The sequence below is a fragment of the Diplotaxodon limnothrissa genome, linkage group LG11 (genome assembly GCF_057381915.1).
Source record: "Diplotaxodon limnothrissa isolate DT_005_m linkage group LG11, D_limnothrissa_male_GT1.1, whole genome shotgun sequence".
NCBI classification, from domain to species: domain Eukaryota; kingdom Metazoa; phylum Chordata; class Actinopteri; order Cichliformes; family Cichlidae; genus Diplotaxodon; species Diplotaxodon limnothrissa.
The window spans coordinates 24,640,345-24,662,592 of NC_140606.1; the positions used below are offsets into that span (position 1 = coordinate 24,640,345).

The 22,248-nt window shown below is 38.4% G+C and overlaps 4 protein-coding genes across 6 annotated transcripts; 2 read left to right on the plus strand and 2 right to left on the minus strand.

Annotated features, from left to right (window-relative positions):
• Positions 1 to 2,026: 2,026 nt before the first annotated feature.
• Positions 2,027 to 3,595, plus strand: LOC146622807 (C-X-C chemokine receptor type 3-like). Of its 2 annotated transcripts, XM_085365421.1 has the most exons (3): positions 2,027 to 2,152; positions 2,509 to 2,769; positions 2,861 to 3,595. In XM_085365421.1, the coding sequence occupies exons 1-3, from the start codon at positions 2,027 to 2,029 to the stop codon at positions 3,593 to 3,595; spliced, it is 1,122 nt and encodes a 373-aa protein (XP_085221547.1). The 2 variants fall into 2 exon arrangements, with proteins under 2 accessions (XP_085221547.1, XP_085221546.1); XM_085365420.1 differs by lacking the exon at positions 2,027 to 2,152 and having other exon boundaries at positions 2,383 to 2,769.
• A 5,246-nt stretch (positions 3,596 to 8,841) lies between these two features.
• LOC146622808 (C-X-C chemokine receptor type 3-like) lies at positions 8,842 to 10,055 on the plus strand. The gene is made up of 3 exons (XM_085364911.1): positions 8,842 to 9,228; positions 9,316 to 9,950; positions 10,025 to 10,055. Exons 1-3 carry the CDS (start codon positions 8,842 to 8,844, stop codon positions 10,053 to 10,055), a joined length of 1,053 nt encoding a protein of 350 aa, XP_085221037.1.
• Positions 10,056 to 13,692: 3,637 nt separating this feature from the next.
• On the minus strand, positions 13,693 to 16,348 carry LOC146622809 (C-X-C chemokine receptor type 3-like). 2 transcript variants are annotated; one of them, XM_085365424.1, is made up of 3 exons: positions 16,320 to 16,348; positions 14,943 to 15,311; positions 13,693 to 14,612 (listed from the first exon to the last, which is right to left on the minus strand). In XM_085365424.1, the coding sequence occupies exons 2-3, from the start codon at positions 15,300 to 15,302 to the stop codon at positions 13,866 to 13,868; spliced, it is 1,107 nt and encodes a 368-aa protein (XP_085221550.1). In that variant the 5' UTR covers positions 15,303 to 15,311; positions 16,320 to 16,348; the 3' UTR covers positions 13,693 to 13,865. The 2 variants fall into 2 exon arrangements, with proteins under 2 accessions (XP_085221550.1, XP_085221548.1); XM_085365422.1 differs by lacking the exon at positions 16,320 to 16,348 and adding an exon at positions 15,849 to 16,084.
• Positions 16,349 to 19,895: 3,547 nt separating this feature from the next.
• Positions 19,896 to 22,231, minus strand: LOC146622810 (C-X-C chemokine receptor type 3-like). The gene is made up of 3 exons (XM_085365425.1): positions 22,190 to 22,231; positions 20,910 to 21,344; positions 19,896 to 20,645 (listed from the first exon to the last, which is right to left on the minus strand). The coding sequence occupies exons 1-3, from the start codon at positions 22,229 to 22,231 to the stop codon at positions 19,896 to 19,898; spliced, it is 1,227 nt and encodes a 408-aa protein (XP_085221551.1).
• Positions 22,232 to 22,248: the final 17 nt, after the last annotated feature.

Consider the following 22,248-nt stretch of genomic DNA (forward strand, 5'->3'; position numbering starts at 1 on the left):
ATTATACCTACAGGACCAACAGACCTATTAAAGGAATCTTTGATGCTTATTCATTGAAATAAATACTTATTCTTACAGCTTTGGAAGGAGTTTTGGGAACATATATCAAAATTACAAGACAGTTCATCAGACAGTGTGTACAGTCCTTTGATGAGGTGTACTGGTCTCCAAGTTCCAGTTTCTATTTGAGGCCTGGTGACTAATTTGATGAATTTTTCTTTATCTGACAGAGAAATTGCATGAAAGTTAATTTTCTTTTATCTTTGTACTTAAAACAACAACCTAAAATATGAATAAAAAAGGACACACATTATTCACATACAGATATGTAGTTTGACACATGTCAACTAAAATCAAAACCTGTTTTAAATGTCAAAAGAATCTGAAACAAAACTTAAAACCAAATGAAACTGATGTGCGTTTTCAGGTTTAGTCTCTGATTTGACAGAAACATTTGCAGAAAGTGTAACCACCTTACTTACAGACTTACCCCGTAAACGTTCTTATCATATGCAAATCTTCATGTTGGTGAAAAGGTCTAACATAAACAGAGGGGCAACAATTACAGATTGAGATTATTTTATAGATATGTAAAAATATATGTAACATTTTAAATAAGGGATCAAATTTATTCTCACTGTCTTGAAAAAAGAAGAAAGAGGAAATAGAATAAAAATGAATAGTGAGATTATCTTCACCAAAATGTTTTATCAGGTCACCTTTGGTGATGGTGTCTCTAAGATTGTGTAAAACTATCAAAAGTCCTGATGCAATTTTACGAATGTTTTTACGTGTAATGTGCTCTGCAAGGTGGGGGAGGGTTTTTTTTTTGGCTTTTGGCTTAGTCTGTCTTATGTCAGCTTCCTCTTCAGTGGTAATACATGCTTTTATCGGTGCTGCTGGAGGTAGAGGTGTTTTTCACTGAGCATATTTCTCTGATCTAAAATATCAACAACTTCTACTTTGGTATGTTTTCATTTCACGCCTATCTTTTAAAAAAATTATTTACTGTTTTATCATTGTATATTAGTTAGTTCTGATTCCTCGTGCAGTTCAATATTATAGCATGTTTGTCCTCCTTTCTTTACACACATCACATTATGGATTAAATTGCACTTTCTCATCTCTGGACAAATAAATGTGATTAACTATTTACAAAACGATCACAAATTGACTTTTGAGGATGAACACTTGCTTTACTCTGTATTATTTGCTTCTTTTTTTCCCAGTTTGTAGGCACACCTTTAGTTCACAGTAATAGACCACGGCGTGTTAAAATGCGCTGTGGTTCGAAGCCTGATAGTTTGCGAGAATATATATATATACCTTTTTATCATTCAAGAGGTTGTTGAGATTTTCTCAAAGATGAGGGTGTAATGGATGTGATATGACTCTTTGGATCCTTTATTTTAACAAAAGTACGATTAATTCATGATATAGCATTAAGTCACAGAGAATTAAAATTCAGATTAATGTTTAGAGCCTTGTGGCTCTTAATTTCTCGCAAACTGAATTTACGCGTGCTACCTCTTGGATGTGCACATTAATTTCTCTTCCCCAAATTTTGCGACTAAATAAAAAAAAATAGAAAAAAAAGAATGTAAAACAAATTAAAGAGACAAAAAAACAAACAATGTTGACGGAAAAGTTAAAAGTGTGTGTTCATAATTTCTTTTTGGTTTTGAGATGGGATTTATGTTTAGGCTTATCTGCACACTTAGTTCCTTGCTTTAAGTTGATTCTTGGCGATTTCACTACATTATTGCAGGGTCTTTACCTTACAACGTAAAGTGCCTTAAGGGAACTGTTGTTGTGAATTTGGTGCTATATAAATAAAAATGCACTGAAAATTTATTGGAATTGATTAAACTAAATACAGAAAATTACAAAAATTATTTTTACTTTTAGTTTGTGTAACCAAAAATAAAACAAACAAAAACACTGGTAGTTGGATGGCACCCCCATCTGGTAGAAAAAAATATGACAAGTCAAACGATGAAACAAAATTTCCTCTGTCTGTCCACAGATGATGGAAGGTGGAAAGATTTCACTGTCAGCGGAGTACTGGCAGGATTTGTGTGACAACACCTCAGTCTGTAACAGCTCTTATGATGGCATTTATGAGGATGAAATTAATGACCTGACTGAGACTGTGAATTTTGAAGCTGTGTTCATACCAGTTCTGTAGATAGATAGATAGATAGATAGATAGATAGATAGATAGATAGATGATAGATAGATAGATAGATAGATAGATAGATAGATAGATAGATAGATAGATAGATAGATAGATAGATAGATAGATGATAGATAGCACCACCATGTGGTAGAAAACATTTGTGCTGAAACCAAATTAACGGCCTTTTCTCTGTCTGTCCACAGATGATGGAAGATGAAAAGATTACAGTGACAGGGGAGGACCTTGACTGGTCTGATTTCTATGAAAACTATAACTATTCAGACTCGAATGGCTCTTATGAAGGGGGTGATATTTGCGACCTGACTGAGAATGTGAATTTTGAAGCTGTGTTCATACCAGTTCTGTACTCTGTGGTGTTTGTTGTTGGCCTACTTGGGAATGGATTGTTGTTGGGAATACTGGCTCAGAGTAGGAAGACCTGGAGTGTGACAGATATATTCATCCTTCATCTGGGAGTGGCAGATATTCTGATGCTGGTGACGCTGCCCATCTGGGCAGTACAGTATGCCCAAAGTGATGGATGGACATTTGGTACTCCCTTGTGCATGATCAGTCGAAGTGTCTTTATGGTAAGTATTGTGCTGAAGTAAAGATGCATTGAAAATATCTGTACTTTCAATTATTTAGCAGAGGTGTCTTGTCCCTCATTGATTTCTTTAGATTAACTTCTACTGTGGGATCCTTCTCCTGGCCTGCATCAGTCTGGACCGCTACCTGTCCATCGTCCATGCTACACAGATGTACTCAAGGAAGAAGCCTTGGGTTGCCCAGGCCAGCTGCCTGATGATGTGGTTCTTTTCACTGCTTCTCTCCATTATTGACTGGATTTTTTTAGAAGAAATGTTTGATGATAGACGAGGCAGAAGAGAGTGTGTTCATAACTATCGTAAATTTGATGCAAACGCAGAAGACTCTTGGAGGTTGGCATCACGCATGATTTATCTCATAGTGGGCTTTGTGCTTCCTTCCGGTGTCATGATTTTCTGCTACTCCCGCATCCTGGATCAGCTGAGGTGTGGTGCCCAGAGCCTTCAAAAGCAGAGAGCTTTTAAAGTTATTGTGGCTGTGGTGGTGGTTTTCTTTATCTGCTGGGCACCGTACAACTTCACACTCTTAGTGGAAACAATTCATTTTGACAACAACACAGAAACTTATTCAGGCAAAACATCTCTGGAGAAAGCAAAGACAGTGACCACCTGTATGGGTATCATTCACTGCTGCCTCAATCCCATCCTGTATGCTTTTGTGGGTGTGAAGTTCCGCCGTCAGCTCATGAACATCCTCAGGTCTCTGGGCTGCAAAGTGGCAAGTGCAAAAATCCAGTCTTTTGTCAGCAACAGGAGAAGCTCCATGTGGTCCGAGTCTGCTGAAACTTCCCACTCCCTTGCTATCTGAGAAAGACAAAACCAGGGAAATACATAAACATCAGAATGTACAGTGTGCTTTTGTATATTGTTGTGTTAGATAACATGTAGGCAGTGTTTTTGTTGTTGTTGTTGTTGTTGTTGTTGTTGTTATTATTATTTTCCATAGCTGAACATGAATTAATAATATTAATAATAATATTTCTTTTTTCTAATTGCCGGGCAGTATTGTAATAGAAATAAGTAATGAGAACATGAGAATTAATAGAGTAAAGAGATTAATACCTATTCAGCAGCTTGTATTTTATACTTTTTTCTTTGTATCTTGATTTATGTTCTGTACAAAATGACGATTATATATTTTTTAAGTATGATAAAGTCTCTTTCCAATATAACAATTCCCACAGGACCTGCAGGAATATTAATGGAATTTGGGTGATTATTCAGTGAAATGTAATTAATTGATGTTAAAACTATGCAGGAAACTTTGGAAATGTGTCAAAAACCGTTCATCAAGCAATTGGGACCTTCCTTTGATTAGTCTGGTCTCATCTGGAATCTGGCATAAAAATGAGTTTTCTTTTGACTTTGTGCTGAAAACTACAAAAACCTGAAATATGAATAGAACGAGTTATTACAAATATTATTGACATACAGATAACACAGACTAAAAACAAAAAAAACAAAACCTGTTAAAGTCAAAGTCAAATTTATTCATATAGCATCTTTCATACAACCTCACCAGGTTTGGTTCTAGATCTGAGACCTAGGAGCCCCACAGACTTCAAGTAGATCAGCAATATATTTAGGTCCAAGACCCTCAATGCTTTATAAACCGTTAACAGTATTTTACAATCAATCCCTTTACACACAGGAAGCCAGTACAATGATTTTAAAATTAGTTGTAATATGATCAGTTTTTCCTGGTGTTGGTCAGAAATGTAGCAACAGCATTTTGGATGTACATTAAATTAAAACCAATAAAAACAACAATTACAATAATTTAGCTTACTAAAAATAAATGCATGAATAAGCATTTATTATCTTTTTTTGCCACAAGACTCTTAATTCTAATTCTAATATTTTAAGATGGAAGAGGATTGCATAATGGTGTTTATATGACTATTCAAATTCAAATCAGCATTCATAACTATGCTAAACAATTTTAAATCGTTCTGTTGTATTGAATTTTGTTGACTTTCATTTTTGGGACCAAAAGTGATTACTTCTGTTTTTCAGCATTAAGCTGAAGAAAATTATGGCTCATCCATTCATTTATTTGGTGAACACATTTACCCAGTAACTGCAATGTATTAGAATTATAAAGATAGCACTAAAATATACTAATTTTTAAACTAATGTTTATGCAAAAACGAAATAATAATTCTGAAGGACAACTTACCACTAAATTAAACTGATGATTGTTTTCAGGTTTAGTTTCTGATTTCAGAGAAAAGTTCACAGAAAGTAAACCTTACCTAAGTAAGGTAAACCTTACACTTATTCAGTAAAGGTTTTTATCATATCCATTCTTTTTTTTTTTTTTTTGCCTGTCCCGTTTGGTTCTTTTGCCATCAGAATTATTGTCTAAAGGCAAAGAAAGATGTCCAACGGATTTACTTTACCAAATGGACCATCCCAGCCTTGGCGTATTGGTCTTTTTGATTGACCTTTTATTGTTTATTTTATTTTCACTTCCTAAATACAGAACAGACTTGACAGGGGAGAAAAAAAGGGAGAAAGAAAGAGGGAAAGAAAAACAGCAGAGAAGAGGAATGTGACAAAGGGCAAAAAACAAAAACCAACAAAACAAATAGACAAAAAATACATACCGGTATATCAATCACCTGGATCACCTGTTGAGAAAGAAAAAAGAGAAAACAAGCAAAAAAAAAGAGAGCAATATTATAAACAACATTATCGGAAGGATCTATGTGAATATAACAGTAAATACTAAATATTAAATATTATTGTGCAGCACGTAGGATCGACAGCGCACAGTGTGCTTTGAGGTAGGAGCCAAAAAGGGTGTAGTTTGTGTGTGTGAGCACCCGTGTGTACACCTGTGAGCATGAGCGCGCTTGTATTTAAAAGATTCCTTCATGTAATGATCTGCTAGAGGGTGTGGGGAGCCACAGCCCCGTCCTCCAGGGCATGAAGCAGGTATGGAGGAGATCCAGGCTCCAGACATCCAGAGGCCCCTAGAACACAAGCGACCAAGGAAGACCAACAGAGGGGCAGCGGCGCCACTATCCCGGAAAGAGCTGAGGGGAGCCCCAGATGAGGGGTCACTCAGCAGCCGCGGAGCAGAAGCCGGGGGGGTTGCTGTGACGTGCCCATGTGCCAGAGTGACCGAGCCCCAGGCCGAGGGCACCCCACCCCCGAAGGGGCCCGAGTGAGCCCCATGCTCCAGGCAAGCAGCCACCAGGAGTGAGCCGGTGCGTACCTGGACACCCATCCCCGGACACAAAGAACCACCAATGTCTGAGGGCGTCTGCCACTGGCAGGGGAAGTAGTGGGGGGAGATAGGCCTCCATACCATGGAGGGCCTGAGATGTCCCTAGAGAGGTGGTGTCTGATACCTGACCTGACATATAGACACAAACAAACAGGCACCCACAGATACAAACATCCATTCCCACCCTCATGCTCTCATATGCAATTACTCATATACATATTTTCACACTAGTGTAAATACATTCCATGAAGCTTTCTTGAGCTAATCTGAAGGCCACATGAAGTTTGTAGGTCTATATTGATTGACTCTGCAGAAGGTTCACGAACCCATACCCAAGCGCAGAGCCCGCTTTGTGATTTTAGGTGGGTTACCTCTTTGTGTTGCAGCGGCTGCTGTTCTCAATCACTTCCACTTTGTTATAATACCACTGACAACTGACTGTGGAATATTTAATAGTGAGGAAATTTCACAACTTGACTTGTTGCACAGGTGGCATCCTATCACAATACCACACTGATGTCCACTGACCTCCTGAGAGCGAGCCATTCTTTCACAAATACTTGTAGAAGCAGTCTGCAGGCCTAGCTGCCTGATTTATACACCTATGGCCGTGGAAGCTACCAGACAGCTGAATTCAATAAATTAGATGGGTGAGAGAATACTTTTGGCAATATAGTGTCTCTGAAAAAGACAATAAAACAAATCCTGACTGAGCTTACAAACTAACGTAGATGAACATGAAGGCAACCCCCCCCCCCCCCCCCCCCCATACAACATGCTTTATTATTGTAGAGAGCTACTATTTCTCCTTAAAAAGGTTTTATACAACATGTGTTTTATAATATATTTTTTTGCACATTGATTTATGTTTTATATGTGTTCAAATACAGAATCATTATTCCAAATAACACAAACAAGTCAGTTTTTATAGTTTTTTATACAGTACACCCACAGGATCAAAAGGCCAGTTAAAGAAATCTTACTGACTTAATGATCGTTAAAGTCATACAAGGGCAGCTATCAAAACCAAAAGAGAGTTTAGAAAAACCCCCATCAAACGGTTGCTAAATTCTTTTGATTGGGACAACTAGTTTCTAGGTTTCAGTTTCAATTTGACACCAGTTGACTAATTTGTTTAATTTTCTTTATTTGACAGAGAAAAAGCAAAAAAGAAAAGCAAAAAAAGGGGAAAAAAAATCTAAATAAAATAATTTATTCAAATGTTAATAACATATTGATAACACTTATAGACTAAAACTCTAAGTCTTTTAATTCCTAAAAAAGTCTGAAACATAACTTCAAAATGAATCTGATGAGTGTTTTTAGGTTTTGTGCCTGATTTCACAGAAATGTGTACATAGACAGTGGAACCACCACTTACACACTGATCCTATAAGATTTTATATCATATATTCACATTAATAACAAAAATGTAAAGGCAACAATGAGGAAATCTTACAGCTTTACAGCAAATTTGTAAATGGGTTCAGTTATCTCTGCTGTAGTTAGTTCCAGACATCTTAAAAGCACAATTTAAATATATGAAGTGCAGTTGTAAGCTACATTTTCAGCATCTTAAAAAAAAGAATAAATACAAAATAAAACATACAAATAAAATTTAAAAGTATTGTTATTATTTTTTACAAAAATACTTTTTTCAAAACAAAGTTAATAATTTTATATAAAAACATCAAATGCTAGCTCATAATGTGCTTAGTAAGGTGGAGGAGTTTGTTTTGGTTTTGTTTTTGTGCGAGCTTCCTCTTTAACCAATTTAGAGGCTTTTATCGGCACTGCTGGAGGTAGAGCTCTGGACACATTTTTATTATCTACGATATTAGAGACTTCTACTTTGGTATGTTTTTATTTTATGCCTTTATTATTGAATTATTGAATTATTTATCATTCTATACTGGCTATTTCTAATTTTTCACGAGTATGTCATTATTCTTAAATTTTGGTCAACATCCTATTATGCATTTTAACTACATTGACCACTCTCTGTTTACATTAATTAATTATGCGTTTAAGAATTTACTAAATGATCACAAATTGAATTGATTTGATGCAGAGGGGTGTATGTTTTTCTTTACAGGATTGTTTTTCTGTTTGTATACACACCTTCAGTTCTCAGTGACAAACTACAGCATATTAAACTGTGATGTGACGTGACGAGTGATATTTTCCTTATATTTTGTTTTAAACATTCAGTACGTTTATGACATTATGTTTACGACTGATGTCTAGAGCCACCTGACTCTTAATTTCTTGCAAAATGTGAATTTACATGCTTCCTCTTGGTTGGTGTATATCAGTTTCTCTTCCCTAAATTGTACCAGCATAAATAAAAGAAGAAGAAGATACAAAACAGTTAAAAGAAATTAAGAAATTAAAAAATAAACCAATAGTATGACTAAAATGGTTGACACTGTCTTTTGTTGATTGGTACAAGTAATTCAGTTAATAAAAATAAATAAATAAATAAACCGTACAAAGCAAAGCTTTATGTATCCAGTTTCTGTGTTTGTTTGTTTTTACCCTGTCCTCACTGTTAAAATATTATCTATTTAAAAAAAAACCCAATGTGTTCTTTACCTGGATAATATTAGTAGTGTTTCCAACTACTTTAACTGGAAGGCACGGAATATCTAATGCAGCAGCTTTTTTAAAGGCATGCATTAAAAAAACAAACAAACAAACAAAAAACTAAATACAGAAAACAAAAAATACAGAAAACATGATCGACCATGTGGTTGAAAATCACATCATAAGTCAGAGTCTAAGTGAAAATTTGCATCCTTTTCTCTGTCTGTCCACAGATGATGGAAGATGAAAAGATTACAGTGACAGGGGAGGACCTTGACTGGTCTGATTTCTACGAGAACTATAACTATTCAGACTCGAATGGCTCTTATGAAGGGGGTGATATTTGCAGCCTGACTGAGACTGTGAATTTTGAAGCTGTGTTCATACCAGTTCTGTACTCTGTGGTGTTCGTTGTTGGTCTGCTTGGGAACGGATTGCTGTTGAGGATACTGGCTCGGAGTAGGAAGACCTGGAGTGCGACAGATATATTCATCCTCCATCTGGGAGTGGCAGATATCCTGATGCTGGTGACGCTGCCCATCTGGGCAGTACAGTATGCCCAAAGTGATGGATGGACATTTGGTACTCCCCTGTGCAAGATCAGTGGAAGTGTTTTTACAGTAAGTATTGTGCTGAAGTAAAGATGCAGTGAAAATGTCTGTACTTTCACTTAATTTAGCAGAAGTGTCTTTCATTGATTTCTTTAGATTAATTTCTACAGTGGGATCCTTCTCCTGGCCTGCATCAGTCTGGACCGCTACCTGTCCATCGTCCATGCTACACAGATGTACTCAAGGAAGAAGCCTTGGGTTGTTCAGGCCAGCTGCCTGATGGTGTGGTGCTTTTCCCTGCTTCTCTCTATCACTGACTGGATCTTTTTAGAAGATGTGTTTGATGATAGACGAGGCAGAAGAGAGTGTGTTCCCAATTATTACAAATTTCGTGAGGAGGCTGTATATAATTGGAGGTTGGCATCACGCATGATTTACCTCATAGTTGGCTTTGCACTTCCTTCAGCCATCATGATGTTCTGCTACTCCTGCATTTTGCATCAGCTGAGGTGTGGTGCCCAGAGCCATCAAAAGCAGAGAGCTTTTAAAGTTATTGTGGCTGTGGTGGTGGTTTTCTTTATCTGCTGGACCCCGTACAACATCACGCTCTTAGTGGAAACGTTTAATTTTGATATCAGTAATGAAACTTGTTCAGACACAACATCCCTGGAGAAAATTAAGACAGTGACCACCTGTGTGGGTTTCATTCACTGCTGCCTCAATCCCATCCTGTATGCTTTTGTGAGTGAGAAGTTCCGGCGTCGGCTCCTGAGCAGGGAAACAGTGTTCATGTCAGACTTAAATGTTTCAAATCATCAAACAAATCATAGGTGAATTGTTCCCCCTGACTGTGCTTCCTCTAAAGAACAGTCAGCCAGATTAAGGAGCTCCTCTAAGTATTTCTTCCACAGTCTGGCTATGTCCTCAGTTGAAGGCAGCAGCACCCCACCTTCATTAAATACAGTGTAAGTAGAGCACCGCTTTCCCCTACACCTTTTCTCATGGTCATGCTCACCCCATGATAATAGATGGAGCTCCAAAATGAGGGCCACTGATTGATTCCTTCTTTCTTTCTTTAGGAGCCAGAACTCTCCCTGTCCAAAATTACTGTCAAGTTCATCCTCATGATGAATTTATATAAGCTTCCAATCACAACTGTAGTCTCTGATACAAAGTGTAAAGTTTTAGTTGATGTTACAGAGAATTCTGACTGACTGAAAGCAGTTCTTTAAATAGGAAGGACCCACTGGTGTTATGCGGGGACCCAGTCGTTTTAAGCTGGGTTTGTTCCTGTTTATATAGGCTGCTTTTGAAAATATCAGGATTTACACCCAGGAATATATATTCTCTTGGAATACTTCTGGAAAGCACCATTAGATGAGGATTTTACTCTCAGGTTTAAAGGCTAAATTCACTTTTACAGACAAATATTTTTTTTATTTGCGCAAAAAATGTTTAAAGTAATGAAAATTTGTTTTAAAAATTTCACATAGTCGACAAAGCAAAAGTCAACCCAATGAACATTCAGGCACCACATCTTTCAAAATTCAAATTTACTACACACACTTTATTTACATTACTTCAAAATGGCATTTTAAAACCAACCTACAAAATTACTGTAAACAATATGGATATTTACTACATTTTGAAATATATGGAATTAATTAACAAGAAAGCAAATCTGTAGTGGATTTAAAGAGATATATTAGACATGCAGAGAAATTCTTTCCAGTCCACACCACAAGAAAGATGAGGTGTGAGGCTTAAATTACAGGCATTGACACTGGTACTTTTGCTGACTTGACTCTGTGTGGCTCTCCTATACACGTATAATTAATGTATGCATAGGTCTATAATTACTTCCCAGAATTACTTCAGCTTTTTTTGTGTGTGGGATTGCATAATTTCTGTGGCCTATAATGCATGCAGTTTGGAAATGTTGTCTATCGCTGGTGATTTTAAAACCATAATGAAGGCCACCATTACTCTTACTGTTATACAACGTTCTATTATTTTAATGTTTTTATGTTAAACAAACTGTTTTTCTGAGCTGTATAAAAAAACTTAACAGTTTGGAAAATTCTAAATCTGAGGTGTGTTAGAACATGTTTCTAAAAAGCAATTTTAGACATAAAACACACATTTTTAACAAGACTTCAAAGCAAAAGTAAAATAAAAATGTAAAATGAACACTTAAATGATTGAACATGTTTGTTGGTGAGTTTATAGGTAGTTAAATCAAAAATTCTACTCCTCAGTAAAAGCTTTTGGCTCTTTTTTGAGGAAGTTTATTTCCCAGAGTTTATATTTGTGGTAATAACAATTTTGTTGGTAAATAAATAAAAAGTAAAACCAGAGAAATACCTGTTACAATTGCTGACAAAATAAACGTGTAAAAAACATTTTTTAAAAGAACAAAAAAAATGAGTAAATTATTGTTTTGGTTAGTTTATTGGTTGTCAGTATAGATGCTGCTCTACAATCTTATTGAGCTGAAGGGAACTTTCCTGTTTACAACATACCATAACTCTACTTATTATAACGACTCCCAATATTTAATGTTTACAGTATAGAGTTCAGTGCAGGAGAGGAGCCTGCAAAGATAAAAAAGCTGCATTATTACATGCATTATTTGCTTATTTCTACCTGCTTTAAGCATTATCTAAACAAAAAAAGCAGCTTTCAAATCACGTTATGAAACCACTGTGTGACTTGTTTGTCTTCTGCTCATGAAGTCTTTACTCAGTACATGTCGACTGACGTGACAGAAGACAGCGCAACATTTTGGTCTATTTCTTCCCTCTTTTTTTCTGTATATATAAAATTTTTATAATGGCCTGTGTAAACCGAGCAGAAGTTAAGTTCACGACCGATTTTGGCAAACAGATGAAGAATGGATGTAAGAATGATAGAGAAATTTTTAAACTCACATCCAGCAGTTTTTGTAAAAACAGCTTACATGCTTTTAACTGGAAACTGAAACCATAAAAATGAAAGGTAGACGCACTGGCTCGGTGACAGAGATCTTACGTAACAGATGGAAACAATGAGATATAATATGACATGTGACTCACTTCTCCAAAACAAATGACATCCACATGATCGACATTCAGAAAAACATGTGGACAATGACACGACTGCTTTTGTTTTCATAATTACGTGAAAGGCAAATATCTGACAATAGCAGGCTGATGACAGCAGTGCTAAGATCATCCCAACCACAGTCAGGATGTCTACACTATAAACATTTCAGTAAAGCAACAGAGAGTAAGGTGGATTAAAGACACTGTCTGCAAACACAGCCAAACAGGGTCAACTAGCCCTGGATTTGTGTTAATCATTTAGTATTTTTGCTAAATGTGCTTACATTTGATCAAGTTGTATACAAAGACTTTCTCTTTGCTCATACCAGATTTGTTACTCATTAAACAAAAGACCTGATTAGCTGGTTTTCTCTATCTTAGTTGCCAGATAAGCTGAAGCAGGAAATAATGCTTGAGGTGCAGCTGAAAACTGTAAACCACATCTTAAACACGAAGAATGTTTCTGCTGCTTTCGACAGCCACCATTTCTTTTATTGCATCATGCGCTCTTACAGACTCTCTGGAGTCACAAAACACTAAACAGAGGAAGGAGTGCGTCGAAACGAGGAAACTGAATATTTTCAAGTGTGAAATTACTGCACAGCGAGTTTTCAGAAGAACACTCAGTACCGAAAGTACATTTATTTCTGAACATAGTTACATTTCTCAAGATTGTTAGGATTTGAAACCAGGCAAGCATGGCAGGTCACGACGTGCTGAGCAGTGTGAAAGCATAAAACCACAGGCTTTTGTGTGTGTGTGCAGCACAACACAGACTATTATCATCACAATAAGTTTTTATCTTCTCTAACGTGCGTTCTTCTCCCACATACTGGTCTGCTGGTTTTCTGTCAGCTGGCTCTGTTCACAAAGCCTCACACAGTTCTTCCTACTAAACACAGACACGTCTTCAGATGACTGTAAATAGAAAGCTACGAAAAGGGTGCAGCACCCCTCCTCCACCGCGCTCTGTCACCTGACTGATGACATCACCACTTTTTTCTTTTCTTCCTGTGTCACATTTGTACATTCCCAGAAACAACGATTTTTAAAGTTAAGTAAACTGGCTTGAGGGGAAATTCCTTAACTGCAAAGCAATCACATGCTGACATGTCATTACGCAATCTCGGGATTTACTGCTTCAAGACAAGTCAAAGAGAGCACAAGAGAGAAAGCTTAAACACCGAATTGTTTTAATGGTGTTAAAGTTATAAACTGTTTGGGACTGTTTAACATACGATGTCAATAACACTGCCAAAGGTAACAACTTGCATTACACTGAATTTCAAAGATTATGATATTAGCTTTACGAAAACTGTGTTGAAAACTGTTAATTGGCAACACAAATGTTTTACTAATCATAAAAAACTAAATACCTTTATTTTAAATAATTCAAAAATAAAATACAGACATCCGTTTTAACCCTTTTGGGTAAGCATATGTCACCATGATGCATGTGTGGAATGTGAGAGTCATTTTTATATATAAAAATCTGCTTGTCAGTTACGCAGAAACAAGTCCTCCACCCCATCAACTCATGACATGAAACTGAATTCACTTCGTCTCAGGAGTGTAAAGTTGCTCATCTCACACTTGAGTCGCAAGAGAGTATGTTCATCTTCACTAAGCTAACGGATTCTCTGCATCCGTCATCTGTTCCAGCTCTTGCTGTTGATCCTGACCGTGGTCAGGCTGCTGTCTCTGGCCTACACCAAGATCCCAGAGTGAGCCTTTTGGTTCAGTTTTACTACATCTCAGCATGGCCAGTAAGTGTTGCCTGAAGTTTCCACACAGGCCGAGATACAGCAGAGGCCTCAGGCTGGCGTGAAGGCAGCCTAACGCAGAGGTGCCCATAAGAAGTATTTTTAGTGAACCTTCAGAGCTTTTATGTAAATCATCAGGATGTTTCTGAAGTCTGTTCTGGACAGTGTCCAAAAAAAATATGAAGTTGTACGGCATCCAACACACACAGAATACGACCACCAGAGGCAGGATGACGGTGACATTTCTCTGCCTTCGGGCCCCATTAGAGCTGCACTGCCGCCATAGCATATGTGAGAAGATCATCAGCATGAATGCAGGTAGCACCAAGCCAAATATGTGGTGGAACAGGCGTGACCACAACTGCCAGTCAGTTCCAGATTGAGGGTAGATGTGAACACATGTTTTCTCTTCTGTGGAGTCCTTTTTAGTCCCTGGGGAAATCCAGTCAGGTACGGTGAGGATGACAGAGATAAGCCAGACTGACAGGCAGCTGATGTGAACAAAGAAGGGCTTCTCGTGGGAATACAACTGGATGCCATGGATGGCAGAGAGGTAGTTTTGAAGACTGATGCAAAACAGCAGAAAGATTCCACAGTAGTAGTTGAGCTAGAAGAAGACAGGGAGAACTTTTAGCGTAAGACACAAACCTCTAACTTCTATAAAAATTACACTTCATTTCTTCCCTTTCACATCTGTCCTACTCTAAACTGCTGTTCTAAGCTTGTTCTCTTCCTTAAAAATGTTAAATACTCAGTGGATGTCACTGTCATCCTGTTGAGTACAATGACTCTGTTCTGCACGTTCTGCCAAGAAACTAAATTCAGCAGAAAAATGATGGAGTACAGCAAAACAAAAAAAACTTTCTCACAGCTTCACTGAAAATGTCTTGCTTTTATTTTCAGTCTCTATCTGATCCATACAACATCTAGTCCTTACCTTGAAAACGACTCCAAAGATCCGGCTGAAAATGCCCAAGGACCAGTCACAAGGCTGACTTGTCTGTGCAGCCCAGAAGGGCAGCATTAACAGGAGGAGGATGTCCGCGATACTCAGGTGGAGAATAAAGGTGTCCGATATGCTCCACAGTCTCCTCTTTTGAACCAGAACTGTCAGGAGAATAATATTTCCCAGGATTCCAACAACAAACACTATGGAGTACAGAGCAGGGACCCACACTGCCTCACTGCCTCTTTTCACAAAAGACTCATCCCCTGGATACTCATACTCATAGTCCTCCTCAGGAAATGTGTCATTCTCTTTAAATATTCCATCGAGATCCACATCTAGATCACCCATGTTCGTGAACTGTGAAGACAAAAATGTTGAAACACTGAGACCAGACAAAAATGCTGCAGTGCCTCAGAAGCTCTATGTCAGAATAGATTCCTCTCTTTCTTTCTCTCTGGGTAAAAGTCATGTTAGTTCCCTGAAATTTCCCGTTGGTAAACCCAGCTTATAGTAAATGCACAAACATACAACAACTCACATGTTGTGATGTAGCAATTGTGGGGCTGACAAACGGAAAGTACAGTTCTCCTTAGTCACACACACACACACACACACACACACACACACACACACACACACACACATTTTAATCTATAAAACTGCCTCCCAGCTTTGCTTTTTACCGTTGTTAAAATAAAGCTTCTACAAAACCAGAAGAGTCAAGAGTTAAGGATAGGGAACGCTAAGTTTGCGCACACAGTTATTGCAAACAGAAAGTAGACAGAATTATCAGTAACTTTCATGGCTGCCAGTAAAATGTTCATATGTTAAAATACATATTGTAGGAGGGCTGATATATGCAAATAATCAGAATCAGAATCAGAATGTACGTACTTCACATAAAGAGCTTCGGCTGTAGAGTTTGAGCAGCTTTCTGCGCGCTGTAGGTCGATGTTACTAAAAACAGGACCCGCACATAGCCTACCGCTTCTACCTCGGGTCACTCAGTTTTAAAGGGTGACTACCGGTCGGGTGTTTTTGGAGGGAGCACAGACGAACTCCCGCAGCTGTCCGACGCCTGTCAAGTACAACTGAAAAAGGCGCGATAGCGTTCTTTACAGCTACCAAACACAGTTAGATTATAGAACCATGAAACTGTAATTACAGAACAATACGCTGAAAGTAGATCCACAAACATAAGCGCTCCGGCGAGCAGACGTAACTTAGAAGGAGACGGTGAAAAAAAAAGCTGAGCTCACCACAGTAGTTCGCTTATCGGAGACACGCCCCGCACACAAACTGCTACCTTTAAACGTGTCACGCACATAAAGGAATTATAAACATTTTAATTTTTACTCCACTGACTTGTTTTGGTTCATCACACGTCACCTCGCTCGCAAATTGCCACTTCAGTCAAATAATACAATACACGAAAATACAATATTTTATTTTTCAAAATAAAATACTGCATAATAATTACACTACAGCGGATACGACTGAAAATCCAAAAGAAAGAGAATTTAAGAAAAAGACTAGGCTCTGTGGTTTTGCGGCGCTCAGACAGACACCTTCCAGTGGCGACACTGGCTAATTCTCTGTGACCTCCGTGTTTAATGTGGAAAAACAGGTGGTTTGTTTTGAAGGTGGCCCCCAACTCACTTCCGTGTCTCGCCTTTAGACGTCTGGCTTGATTCGGACTTCTGAAAAGAAGGAAACAAAACAGACAAAGCGTCGCATAAATAGCTGCTAAATTAACAACACATTTGTGGGGGTTGAGCTAACAGACTACATAGACTTTCTTTTCAAAAGGATGGGAATTGCAGCATGCACATTTTATGTCCAGATGGGAAACAGATACCTTGTTTTGCTGATATTATGATTCTATTGCCAAAACTCAAATTGTTTCAATTTGAAACTCTTAGTGGTTATGTGTAGGATTTCAGAAATGTACCACCATTTCCAACCTATATGTCCTCACTTCAGAAAGCAGAGGGCAGGGTGAAACAGATTTTACTTGAAAGTGTGGAAGGGAAGTCAGACTCACTGCTGTCATGAGGTAGAGGAAGGCAAGACATTAGAACAGGAAGGTGAAAGCTCAGAGGAAGACATATAAGCTTTTAAGGTGCCTTAGCATGAACAATGTGCTGCCACCCATACCATCCATAATAACAAGTATTAATTGTACGGCTCACATGCACGCATACGCAGGCACGTGCGCGCGCGCGCGCACACACACACACACACGCTTTCTTTATCCTTTTTGATTAATAGGATATATGATAAAAATGCTTTGAATTGTGAGCCTCCCGTCTTTGTCAGTTAACTTTCAACAACACTTAAACCGGATTGACTCCCTGCACAGGTCAGTGCGTATATGCCAGTTGAGAAACCAAATTTCACAACTTCAGAGCCCTAGCTTGTACACCACTTCTTACCCACAATGGACTTTGGAGGCCATCGTGTTCCCTCTTTTCAGGCTCAAAAGCTGGTACGTCCTCGTCTGAGCCTTTACTTTCTTACTGTAATGTTTGACCCTCCTCCACCTCGTTTGTATGACTACACTTTCACCATTCTAAGTAAAAGAGTAAGGAAATCCCCTCAAAAATAATTTGAGGTGTAAGAAAATGACATAATTCTGTAATCAAGCCAGACCTGATGTCAGCTACAAGGTACAGAAGATTTAAAAAAATAACAACCTCTTCTGAGGTTTCTCTTTCCATCATCATACCCAGAACATCTCAGCTCCAAACTTTGTGTCAGGGAGTTTTTTTTACACTATATATGGTATTTTCCCACACTCTTATTTCCTAAAGGGCCATAACAGCAAGTGTATCTGCGTATTTGATATGGCTGTTTTTTGTTTTTGTTTTTAAACTTGTTTGTTTTGTTTAAATGCCAAATACCCTGATGCACTTGTCCCATCGTGTCTAGGCATGGGACAGTACCAACCTGGGGCTCTTTTGCACGCATGCAATTTTCTAAAATAAAAAATTCACCAAGAAAAACAAAGAGCTTTACTTTGTTTCCAGCTAAAAGAACACAGTTTTATCAGGCTGGTTGTGGACCCTGAAAAGAAATACACATTACACATTGAACATTATGTATCCTTTTCCTTTTATTTCACAATTATTATTATTTGATACATTTTGGTATATAGAAAATAATTAACATCAAAGCATATCTGCAGAAGATATAAGACATATATTAGAGACACAGAAAGAATCTTGACAGTGCATTCTGAAGGAAATGGTGGCAGGTGTGATGCTAAAAGTAGAGCCACTTTGCAGCGTGCAAACACAGCTACGACAGCTACCTTCCCTGACTTATAGCTTCTCTGAGGTTATCTTAAACAAGAATGTAGGGTTGTAAAACACAAAGCACATAACAGCGTTTCCACTTACTTTAAGTGACATAATAATAATAATAATAATAATAATAATAATAATAATAATAATGCATGTAATTTGAAAATGCCATTATTGATCTAAAAGGTGTTTTGGTTGTATGTTAGTGAGTTTCTGAATCTTAATTTGCTGAGCTGTAAAAAACAAAACAAACAAACAAACAAACAAACAAACAAACAAACAAACAAACAAAAGACTTAACACTTTAAAAAAATATAAAATCTTAGAAATGTGCACTGTAATATGTGCAAAATTAGAAAAAATGTTTTAGACATAAGCACACATTTTGAGCAAAAATCTGCTATGTAAACAAAAGAAAAGTAAACATTTTAAATGCAAACTTATTTTATTGCTAGTCAGGTTAAAGACTATTCCACTATAATTCTTTTTAAAATATTTGTGAATCAGTTTTAAGCATAAGACACATTTAGAGCAGGATTAAAATCTGCCAACAAAAACAAACAACACTACATGATGTTGTCATCCGGTCTCCTGTCTGGACATTCCCAGTACTCATGCTACAACAGTGAAATCAAGATGTAAAAATACTGGCGACTATCAGTGCTGCCCCTCAGGCTCCATGACAGGAGGACCAACACAAAGACGGACAACAAACAGAAACAATCTGAGGACTTAAATACACCAGATTAGGAGAGGATGGACAACAGGTGGAAAGACATCAGGAACAAATCTGACAAAACAAGGGAAGCCAAACTGAACATAACACACATGAGATAAGGTACTGTCAAAATAAAACAACAAGTGACACTCACATAGAGACCCAGGCAAGAACATGTAAGCAAAGGGAGACGAAACTCAGAGACACGACTAGGGAGACACAGAACGAGGGTGAGAGAGTGAGGGACAGAGAGGGTGAGGGAAACCAGACACACACACAGATGCCCACATGCCTGTGGAAACGGGCAAATAAACAAGACAAGACAGACTCCACTGGGTGGCAAAATGACGCAGGAGATACTGAGGAGGACACGCAGAGGCAATACCAAGGCAAACAGGACCCGAAAGGAAAAAAAAAAAAATCAATAGACATCAGGGCTTCAAACTGAACATAAGAATAGCAATAACTCTATAAAGAAAGAACAAGACCAAACACTGCAAAAACACATTCTACAAAATACGTCATGGACCTAAATAAACTCAAAGCTGTGGGTCAATGAACCAGTACCATGACAGTAACATCATCATGATCACATCTGAGCTTTCTCACGAAAGAGTATGTTTCTCTGTTCATCTTCCCTAAACTGACTGGTTCTCTACACCCATCATCTGTTTCAGCTCGTCGTCTTCATCATACAGATACTTACAGATATCTACTTTTAACCCTTTTGGGTGAGCATATGTCACTATGATGCATGTGTGGAATGTGAGAGTCATTTTTATATATAAACATCTGTTTGTCAGTTACACAGAATAACATCCTCCAGCCCTTGAACTCATGACATGAAACTGAATTCACTTCCTCTCAGGAGTGTAAAGTTGTTCTACTTACATCTGAGTCAAAATCTGTTCATCTTCACTAAGCTAACAGATTCTCTACAGCCATCATCCGTTCCAGCTCTTCCTGTTGATCCTGACCGTGATCAGGCTGCTGTCTCTGGCCTACACCAAGATCCCAGAGTGAGCCTTTTGGTTCAGTTTTACTACATCTCAGCATGGCCAGTAAGTGTTGCCTGAAGTTTCCACACAGGCCGAGATACAGCAGAGGCCTCAGGCTGGCGTGAAGGCAGCCTAACGCAGAGGTGACCGTGAGAAGGGTTTTTAGTGAACTTTCAGAACCTTCCTGTGAATCATTAGGAGGATCCCGAAGTCTGTTCTGGAGAGTGTCCAAAACAAGTATGAAGTTGTACGGCATCCAACACAGACAGAATACGACCACCAGAGACAGGATGACGGTGACATTTCTCGGGATTGGGAGGCCATTACAGCTGCACTGCCGCCGTAGCATATGTGAGCAAAAGATCATCAACATGAGTCCAGGTAGCACCAAGCCAAATATGTGGTGGAGCAGGCGTGACCACAACTGCCAGTCAGTTCCAGATTGAGGGTAGATATTAACACAAGTATTAACTTCTGTGTAATTATTTTTACCCACCAGGAAAATCCAGTCAGGTGCAGTGAGGAGGACAGAGATAAGCCAGACTAACAGGCAGCTGATGTGAACTAACCAGTGCCTCCCGTGGGAATATAACTGGATGCCATGGATGGCAGAGAGGTAGTTTTGAAGACTGATGCAAACCAGCAGAAAGATCCCACAATAGTAGTTGAGCTAGAAGAAGACAGGGAGAACTTTTAGTGTAAGACACAAACCTCTAACATCTATAAAAATTACACTTCATTTCTTCCCTTTCACATCTGTCCTACTCTAAACTGCTGTTCTAAGCTTGTTCTCTTCCATATAAATTTTAAATACTCAGTGGATGTCACTGTCATCCTGTTGAGTACAATGACTCTGTTCAGCTTTCTCACAGCTTCACTGAAAATGTCTTGTTTTCACTTTCAGTCTCTGTTTCACACAACATCTGGTCCTTACCTTGAAAACGACCCCAAAGACCCGGCTGAAAATCCCCCAAAACGAGTCACAAAGCTGAGTTGTCTGTGCAGCCCAGAAGGGCAGCATCAACAGGAGGAGGATGTCCATAAAACTCAGGTGGAGAATAAAGGTGTCCGATAGGCTCCACTGTCTCCTTTTTTGAACCAGAACTCTCAGGAGAATAATATTTCCCAGGATTCCAACAAAAAACACTACAGCATACAGAGCAGGGACCCACACTGCCTCACTGCCTCTTTCCACAGGAACATTATCCACTGTGCTGTTAAACACTGTAAACACTGTAGTGTTATTCACTGTATTCGCTGCATCGTAATCATAATCATAATCACGGGTGTTGTTCCTGCCATATTCCAAATAGTCATCAGACTTTAAGATTCCGTCGGTTTCCACATGCAACTGTGCCATGTCCATATACTGTGGAGACATAAACAGGACAGAAGAAAATACATCAGTGCCACCCACACTGCCTCACTGCCTCTTTTCACAAAAGGCTCATCTGATAGTGATAGTTAATGTTAGGGTCATAGTCAATTCCACTGTTCACATCCAGACCATCTGTACTCATATTCGTGTTCTGTTGAACCAAAACAAAAAGTCAAAACACAGAGAGAAGATAAAAGCGCTGCAGTGCCTCAAAAGCTGTATGTCAGAATAGATTCCTCTGTCTCTCGTTCTGTGTGATGTACAGTACTCAGTTGTCGCTCCCCCCCTTTCTCTCTCTCTCTCTGTCACACACACACACACACACACACACACACACACACACACACACTTAAAATCTACAAGAAAGTCTCGCAGCTTTGTTATTAAGTGATGTTGAAATGGACAGTCAGGAGTTAAAGATTAGGAACGTTAAGCCAGCCAACACAGTTTTTGCAAGCTGATACAAAAAGAAACTGAAAGGGACATGCCTGATAATTATCAGCAGCTTCAATTGCTGCAAGAAAATGTGCGTAACGTTAAAACACTTCACAAAAGTCAAAATATATTCATATTGCATGAGGGCTAATCTATGCAAACAAATGCACTTACGTCACATAAAGAGCTTCAGCTGCAGAGTTTGGGAAGCTTTTTCAGGTGAAGAGATACATTATTTCTCTGAAATCTCTTAAGAAGCTGCGTTTGCGCTCAAAATTTAGGAATCATAAAACTGTAATACAGAAAACTCGCACGTGCTGAGTACTCAATCTATAAAAAACAAGGGTCATGGTAAACGAGACGATAAGAAAAGCTGAGCTCAGCAAAGAATCTTCACTCACAATCATGCAGACGATGCGGACTCGTACCTTAAAGCCTCTCATGCACAGAAAGGACTTAT

Bases quoted from the DNA above. Each gene is read 5' to 3' on its own strand.
- LOC146622808 (XM_085364911.1), top strand. From the start codon at position 8,842: ATGATGGAAGATGAAAAGATTACAGTGACAGGGGAGGACCTTGACTGG. The intron at 9,229-9,315 runs GTAAGTATTGTG...TGATTTCTTTAG, and splicing joins TCAGTGGAAGTGTTTTTACA to ATTAATTTCTACAGTGGGAT. The intron at 9,951-10,024 runs GTCAGACTTAAA...CTTCCTCTAAAG, and splicing joins AGCAGGGAAACAGTGTTCAT to AACAGTCAGCCAGATTAAGG.
- LOC146622810 (XM_085365425.1), bottom strand. From the start codon at position 22,231: ATGAGAGGCTTTAAGGTACGAGTCCGCATCGTCTGCATGATT. The intron at 21,345-22,189 runs GTGAGTGAAGAT...ATGTCTCCACAG, and splicing joins TCCGCATCGTCTGCATGATT to TATATGGACATGGCACAGTT. The intron at 20,646-20,909 runs GTAAGGACCAGA...GTCTTCTTCTAG, and splicing joins TCTTTGGGGTCGTTTTCAAG to CTCAACTACTATTGTGGGAT.
- LOC146622809 (XM_085365424.1), bottom strand. From the start codon at position 15,302: ATGGGTGATCTAGATGTGGATCTCGATGGAATATTTAAAGAGAATGAC. The intron at 14,613-14,942 runs GTAAGGACTAGA...GTCTTCTTCTAG, and splicing joins TCTTTGGAGTCGTTTTCAAG to CTCAACTACTACTGTGGAAT.
- LOC146622807 (XM_085365421.1), top strand. From the start codon at position 2,027: ATGATGGAAGGTGGAAAGATTTCACTGTCAGCGGAGTACTGGCAGGAT. The intron at 2,153-2,508 runs GTGAATTTTGAA...GACCTGACTGAG, and splicing joins TTAATGACCTGACTGAGACT to AATGTGAATTTTGAAGCTGT. The intron at 2,770-2,860 runs GTAAGTATTGTG...TGATTTCTTTAG, and splicing joins TCAGTCGAAGTGTCTTTATG to ATTAACTTCTACTGTGGGAT.